The sequence below is a fragment of the Aplysia californica genome, unplaced genomic scaffold (assembly GCF_000002075.1).
Source record: "Aplysia californica isolate F4 #8 unplaced genomic scaffold, AplCal3.0 scaffold00507, whole genome shotgun sequence".
NCBI classification, from domain to species: Eukaryota; Metazoa; Mollusca; class Gastropoda; order Aplysiida; family Aplysiidae; genus Aplysia; species Aplysia californica.
The window spans coordinates 181,770-190,436 of NW_004797777.1; the positions used below are offsets into that span (position 1 = coordinate 181,770).

The 8,667-nt window shown below is 40.3% G+C and overlaps 1 protein-coding gene across 1 annotated transcript in view; it reads right to left on the reverse strand.

The window, feature by feature from the left end:
- Positions 1 to 8,667, reverse strand: part of LOC101852950 (sodium/hydrogen exchanger 9) — a gene marked incomplete in the record, with an annotated part of 46,934 nt that overhangs the window by 9,832 nt on the left and 28,435 nt on the right. The window contains 3 exon segments of the mRNA XM_013086812.2: positions 3,765 to 3,944; positions 4,539 to 4,647; positions 5,250 to 5,341. Of these exon segments, the coding sequence (XP_012942266.1) occupies positions 3,765 to 3,944; positions 4,539 to 4,647; positions 5,250 to 5,341 (381 nt within the window).

Below are 8,667 nucleotides of genomic sequence, written 5' to 3' on the forward strand. Positions count from 1 at the left end.
CAGGAGAGGGGGGGGAGGAGGATGAGGAGGGGGAGAGAGGGGGATAACAAAAATGAACTTAAAATGGAGAACAGAAAGATAATAAATAAACAAAACAAAAGTAGAAACTGCACAAACAAAATCAAACAGAAAGCAGCAACAGTGCAAGAGGCAAGAGCTCAAAGACATACAGGCAGAGAAAACAAACAAGACGCAATACTCTATTATAACAGCTGCCAACTTTTCACATCCAAAAAACAGACTATCCACATGGTGGGCCAAGTTCTGGTACTTTCAAACATTGTTACTGCCATCCTTATGTAGTGTACATAATTAATGTATGGTTCTTCTTCATGCGGTAGAACTGGTCTGTCTTGTTACTGTGAAATGGTATTTATTTTTAGCTTTAGTAAGAGTTTACAGCACTTGCAAAACAATAAGTTCATATAAGAATAGAGATGGTAACAAACACAAAAATGAAGGAGGATAGATAAAAACGATAGATGTTTGATAGGAAAGAAGGAGGAGGGATAAGGACGATAGGTGTTTGATAGGAACGAAGGAGCAAACGACACCAGAGCATCCGCCAAACACCCAAAGAAACGTTTTATCTTGTGTGAATGAAGTATTACGCTCAGTGATTATGTGATCGATGTAAAGCACTCAGAGCTCATACTCGTATGGGATAGAGCGCATTATAAATGCAATCTAAAATCTTTATTGTCATAACAATAATTGTTATCATTATTATTATCATCATTACCATTATTATTGTTATCATTAATATCATCATCATTATTAATATCATTATAATTATTATCATCATCATCATTATTATTACTATTCATATTTCTATTATTTTTTTCCCTGCACTGGGTGTCGACGGCTGGGATGAGATGATACCAGAGAATCTTAACGTCTACAGTTTCGTTTGTTGACTTTTTAAAAATCAGTTCCCCCCATCCCTGCGTTATGCATTGCCCGTGGGTGATTTTTAAAATTCTTTTTCATTTTTCTTAAAAGGGGGCACAGGGGGAGGGGGGGTTCGATAAGGGCAGCAAACATCATCCAAACCGATCTACGCCACATTTGATGGATGCCAGACGAGACACAGAATCACTCTAAAATTTGCCACAGCATGATATTAACGGTTCATATCTTGGACCCTTTCAAAAACTGGACAAACGCATGCCTGCAAACACACACCCTCACACTTACAAATGCACCCCGTCACATCCATCCACACATATACCCACTCAGACACATCCACACATATACCCCCCTCACACACACATTCACAAGGATTACTCACTAACAAATAACATTAATCTATACAGACCCTCTCAAACACACACACACACCCTTCCACACACACCTACACATACACACCCTCTCTCACACACATACACCCCCTCACATACACACATTCACAAGTAAGGATTACTCACTAACACATTACTTTAATATGCAGACCCTCATACAAACACACACACACACATACACACATTCACACCCTCAAATACACCTTCTTACATAAACCTACATACATACACCCTCACATAAACCTACACACACACACCCTAACATAAACTTACACATACCCTCACACAAACCTACACACTCACCCTCACATAAACTTACACACACCCTCACATAAACTTACACACACCCTCACATAAATCTACACACACACACCCTACATAAACTTAAACATACCTTCACACAAACATCGTAACATACACACCCTCACATAAACTTACACACACCCTCACACAAACATCCACAAACACACCCTCACATAAACTTACACACACCCTCACACAAATCTACACACCCACCCTCACATAAACTCACACACACCCTCACACAAACACTCTCACATAAACCTACACACACACACCCTACATAAACTTACACACACCCTCACACAAACATCCTAACGCACACACCCTCACATAAACTTACACACACCCTCACACACACCCTTACATAAACTAACACACACCCTCAAACAAACACCCTCACACACACATACACACTCAAATACACTGCCAGTCACCTGATTCAGTGCTGAATGCACTACATGACAACTGTTTTAGTTTTAGTTTTCGAAAGACTTTTACGGAACTTGCAACTCAACATGGTCATATACTTACCGAAGATTAGAGGTGTTACAAAAGAGTAACAAACACACAAAAGAAGGAGGAGAGATAAAGACGATAGATGTTTGACAGGAAAGAAGGAGCAAATCATACCAGAGCACCCACCAACCTGATGAAGACTGCTGTGAATGAACTCGGAGCACAGCAATAGGAAGAATTCTTACGTCATATTTCCTTTCCCATTGTTATACATATGGTACACAACGCTAGACACACAATGCCATGTTCCCCAAGAGAAGGGGAATTTCTTATTGCACACTTTCACAGAAGGGATTTTCTTATTGCACATTTTCGCAGAAGGTAATTTCTTATGGCACATTTTCACAAAAGGGAATTTCTTATGGCACATTTTCACAGAAGGGAACTTCACAGAAGGTAACTTTTTAAGGCACATTTTCGCCTCAACACAACAGAGAGGCAGCAGGCTGACATAGCTCATGACAAATCTAGGCTGACATTTCAAAAGTGACAATTTTCTCACAAAACTAACTAAATCCTTCATAAAGACACTTTTCTTTCTCAACAATTTACTAAAACATTTTTTAAAAAGCTCTCAAACTACAATAACAACCATTACACATAACGCAAATAAACGAAGCAAATCAAACAGACATACATACATTTATACAAACACAATTATACAAAAAACAATAAACAATTAATATACGATCAACATGTAAGAAACAAACAGGAATACACAAACAATAAATAAACTAAACCCAAACAAAAGCCAATATTAAACATACAAAAATAACAACAATACAAATAAAAAAAACCCCACCAATCAATATACAAAAAACAAACAAAACAAAAACCAACAATAAACATACCAGAAAAAAATAATAATACAAAAAACAAAACACACCGATCAACATACTAAAAAAAACCCAACAATACAAAAAACATCAACCAACATACAAAAAACAATACAAAAACACACCAATCAACATACAACCAACAACAACAATTGTCTTTTTTTTTTTTTACAGTAGAGGTTTTACGGTGCTCGCAACTGCATAAGGTCATATGAGCGCCAAGGGGTAGGTGTCAATAGAGAAGTTTTTACAGGGAATCAGACTTAGACTGCTCACCTCTCTAGCTTCAACATCACAAGGTCTGCTTCGACTATCAAGGTACCCCAGAAATAGCAGGTCACAAGAAAGCGACAAACATACAAAAGAAGTAGAGGAAAATGACAATAGTAAGGATCAGGAAACAAAAAGCAGCAGTTCCCTGTTGTAGATCAGGCACAGTTATGAGCGTGACATGAGTCAGCCCATTTACAATTCTACTATGCTTGAACGAGAAATGTCCTCCCTTTGGGAATGGCCTTAAGACACTACAGTCCGTGGCATTGCCCCGGGGGGGTCAACAACAGTCAGTTAGACCGACCGCGCGGTGATGGTGATGTAAGTAGCACAACTGATCTGCATGGGCTGAGTCATGATCAACAACAACAATAACAACAGCAACAACAACAACAACAGTCTGTAAGACCGACCGAGCGACGGTGGTGACGGTGATGATGTTGGTAGCACTACTGACCTGCATAGGCTGAGTCATGACCAACAACAACAACAACAATAACAGCGACGGTGAGGGTGATGATGTAGCACAACTGACCTGCATGGGCTGAGTCATGACTGTCTGCAGCGAGGTAAACACGGGCCTGTCCTCCCCGCCCTGGGCGCCGCCCCCACTGAGGGACAGCGCCGAGTTGTTCAAGTCCCCGCCCCCGATAGACAGACTCTGCTGGTCCAGGATCATGTCGGTGTCCGAGTCCTCGTCCACGTGAGTCTCACCCTGGTGGGGGAGAAAATGGGGGGTAGTAGTCAGTGGGTTGCTTAACTCCCCGCCCCCAGCATTATTACATTATTTAAGAGGCGGGAACTCAGAATTTAATTTGATGCCCCTGTCAACACAGTTAGGTGAAAGAGGGGGGAACCGACAAATTTGAATTAATTTAGGGAGGGGGGGTCGCCTTGAAAGAGAGATAAAATAAGAGAGAAAATGGCCGTCAAAGTTTGGTGACTTCCAAAGCTTGAGTGTTCTTGGAAATTGAAAATTTACTTTTTTCTAGCCTTTAATGTTTTTCAGTAATATTCACAACAAGTATGCGTTTTTAAAAGGACATAAAAGGCGTTGAGCCAAAAAAAAATAATTTTTAAACAAATGAATTGTCCAAAGGCCAGATAAACGATGTTTTCGTTGACTTCATAGTTTTGAAAAGTATCTGATTTCACCACACTGCCTCACATTTTAAACAAATCAAACAGTTTTTTTCTCTCTCTCCTGAAAATGTAACTTTCCCGTCTGAGAACATAACACAGTTTGTGTAAGACGAGAAAGTCCCCCCCCCCCCCCCCCCCCCCCCCGGCTAGAGAGAGCTGGCCTCACCTGTGAGAGCTGGACCTCGGTGGTGAAAGCTTTAGCGATGGGCAGGCAGCACTTGGGCATTGTGTCGATCAGCGTGGGGCGACTGTTGGTCAGTAGGGGCTTCATGAACCTGGGACATTGCACCACATCAGTGTCACAGTTATAACAGCTACATCAGAGCACCCGCCAACCACCCACCTGGGACATTGCACCACATCAGCATCAGTTACGATCGCGATAAGTGGAATTTTGTGTTTCAGTAAGAGTTTGTTTTAATAAGAGTTTCACGGCACTCACAACTGCAAAAGGTCATATGAGAGCGTGAAACAGAAGATTAGAGGTGTTACAAGAGAGTAACAAACACAAACAAGAAGGAAGGGAGATAACAACGATAGATGTTTATATAGTGCTTAATTCCTAGAAAGCCCTAAGTGCAGTACAATACAGAATTATCACTCAATTTAACAGACAAATCTAAAGACACAAAATGCACATTACAAGACCATTTAACACACACACACACACAACTCAAATGTCTCAAACAAAACTGTACCCTGGACAGAAACGACACAATATCGAGACAATATCATAAACTGTAGCAAAGCCGTGGGCTGCTCCCCCCTCCCCCTTGTGACTGACCTAGTATCAAAGTTGTACCACTTATCCACCAGCTCCCCCTCCGCCACCCTTCCCTCTCCTCTCCCCCCCCCCCCCCACACACACACAACTGACCTTGTATCAAAGTTGTACCACTTCGCCACCAGCCACGCCTTCTCGCTGGGCCGAGAGCTCGGGGCCGCGGGGTCGTGTGGGGTTGTTGGTGCCTGGGGGGATACAAAATGGCACACAGCGAGACAATTACAAATCTTCTTACTTGTAGTTTTTGTAAGAGTTTTACGGCATAGGTAACACAAATAGGTAATTTAAGTGTCCAGGACTAGAGAGTTACATACAGAGTAAAGAAAGGAGATATAAGGACGACAGATGTTTGATAGGAAAGAAGAAGCAAACCACAGCACAGCATCCGCCACCCTACCACACAAAAACAGCATTAACCCATGAGGACTCAGGGTCAGACAATCAGAGTTCTGGACTATAAATTCTCTGTTCATTCAAAACAGATTTTAGCTTAGAGTGATACAAATGGAAAAAAAAACATATCTCTTTGCACTTGATAGAACAAAACATCTGACAAATGTGTACGTTGTGTATGATATACAAGATCTATGAGACAGTATGTGCTTTGTATACTAGGTCTATGAGACACTTCCTGCTTTATATACAAGATCTATGAGACAGTATGTGCTTTGTATACTAGGTCTATGAGACACTTCCTGCTTTATATACAAGATCTATTACACAGTTCCTGCTTTGTATACAAGATCTATTACACAGTTCCTGCTTTGTATACAAGATCTATTACACAGTTCCTGCTCTGTATACAAGATTTATTAGACAGTACATGTACATGCTTTGTATACAAGACCTATTTGACAGTACAAGCACATGCTTTGTACACAATCACGTTCACATTTCCACGTGTCAGTGAACGAGTCCATCATACGTCACGGTGCAGCAGCATGCTGGACTCAGGCGATCGGCAATTTGTAGTTGAAACAGTATTAAATATATCAAGTTACGGCTATCAAATTGAAGACTGTTATTACATTTTTCTTGAACATGGTGAAAAAAAAAAAATCTATCTTTCACAGAAGTTGAAACATCAGCGATTTCAGAAGGACAGGTGTTATAAATCTGATATTGCACTTGAAATAAGCCAGAAAAAGACGGCCAAAGATGGGTGATCTTTATAGCTGAAAACTTGTACTCCCTCAACTCAATAGAATGACATAGTTTTTGGCTTTAAACAACATTTACCAGGAAAATCCACTCTAAAATGGGTTGTTTTTTTTAATGGATGGAAAAGGTTTCTGAGAAAAAAAAATCTATAAAAATTGTTCAACAATCAGAAAAATACTGATTTTTCTCCATTCCCTAATATTTGACAAGCGCCTGATTCCACTGCGCTGACCGACAAAATTATATTAATATGTTCGTAAGATATTCACACACACATACAAATATACACATCAAAGGTGCCAACAATCTGGGAAAAGAGAATGATCCTGACCTATTCAGACCCCGAGCAAACGTGCTAGCAGTGACTCAAACTATACGGATGATTTTGTCACCTACATCTCGAGTCACGACTTGTTTTTACGAAGAACAACAACTTCTCAAGAACGGGTCTACAGTCAGACAAAATCTGGACAATTTAGGGAATCTGGATTTCTACATTTCTCAAAAAAATTGGGCACCCCTGATAACTACTCGTGCAAAACAACGAGTACAAGCTTGATGAGACAAGTGGTAGTGGAAGATGAACTCACAGGAAGACAGGAAACTAGGTCACAGGAACACAGGAAACCAGGTCACACATGCATGGACCGGGCAAACCAAGAAAAACGTCAACAGAGCACAACCCAACGCACACACACACTCTCACTCTGTCTTTCTCTTGAACACAGTTACTAAGAACTTAAACAAACACACTAACAAACACACACATAAACGTCCAAAAAATAGAGAGAGTCCACATAAGCCTGACAAATAACAACGACAATACTTTTAGTGAAAGAAAAAGCAAGATGCTCACAAGAAAAATATTGGCCTAAAACATTTCTATCTTTTACCTCACAGATGAGCAAAACATTTTTCTGTTAAAAAACAGGAAATCAAGAGCAACTGGCATGCCTGTTAAGCCACTGCATTATAGCACACACACACACACACACACACACACACACACACAAACACACAAACACACACATACACAACTGGCATGCCTGAAGACAAATCTTTAGTTTGACAGTTCTAGTTTAAGTAAAAGATATACTCCTCTTTCAACTCAAATTGTTCATAGATCTATAAGTGCTGAAGACTGGAGGTGATACTAGAATCTAGAGAGTAACATACCAAGTACCAAGAAAAAAAAAAAAGGAGAAGAGATGAGAATGAAACATGTTTGATAGCTGCCAACCACCTATTTAATACGTCAAACAAACCATGGAAATACAGACAAAAGCAAACGAGTGCAAGCAAAGACTGAACCCCATCACCAGCAAATGAATAGAAGAGATCTCAGGATGGGATATGTACAGATATGACATAGAAGGTCATGGAAGATGATTTCGACACAGCATACCGCGACCCCTGTGCTTTCTTGTCCTATCTCCATTTTTAATAACAGTGAAAACAGTTCATAACAAAGAGTGAGCCTTAGAAATTCTCACATTTTCACTGTTAAAAAAAAATATCGATACCACAAGAAAGCACTGAGGTGGCGATAGATGTAAAGGTGAATACCACATAACATACTATAGGTTAGCGTTACTCTAAAGACCGTATGTATGTATGCATGATCATATCCTTGAAAGTTTTTGAGTAAGGTTTTACGGCGCTCGCAACTTCATAAGGTCGTATGAGCACCAAGGGGTGGATGCCAAAAGAGAAGTCCAAATGGGGAATCAGGCTTACTCTGCTCACCTCTCTGGCCTCAACAGCACAAAGTCTTCTACATGATCATTCACTTGTGTGTGTTGTGTGGAGATGAGGGAGTTGTGAAGTGTCTAGAGTCCTAGAGCTACACTCTACGGGACTGGGTGCTATTGTAACAATTTGCATCAGTTTTTTAGTTTTAGCAAGAGTTTTACAGCACTTGCAACACAATAAGGTCATATAGGAGCTGAAGATTAGAGGTATTACTATTACAAGAGAGTAACAAACACAAAAAAGAAGGAGGGGAGATAGAGAAGATAGATTTTATACAGGAAAGAAGGAGCAAACCACATCAGAGCCCCCGTCAACCACCCACTATCATAATCATCATCATCATCATTATTATTATTAAATTGTTATGGTATACATTTTTACTTTGAGTAATGGAAACTTGGTGCATGGAAAAGGACAGACAGACAGACAGCCAGAAATATCACAGGGGAGGGAAAGAAGCAGGAGCTACCAGTGACACCCTCCATATATAATCCATTTAACCAGGTCAAGTGTAATCAATTTTTTTAAAAACCCCACCAAAATCAAACCATATAGGACACATCATTACAAGAAGGGGTGAGGTAAAGACGAAAGGGGG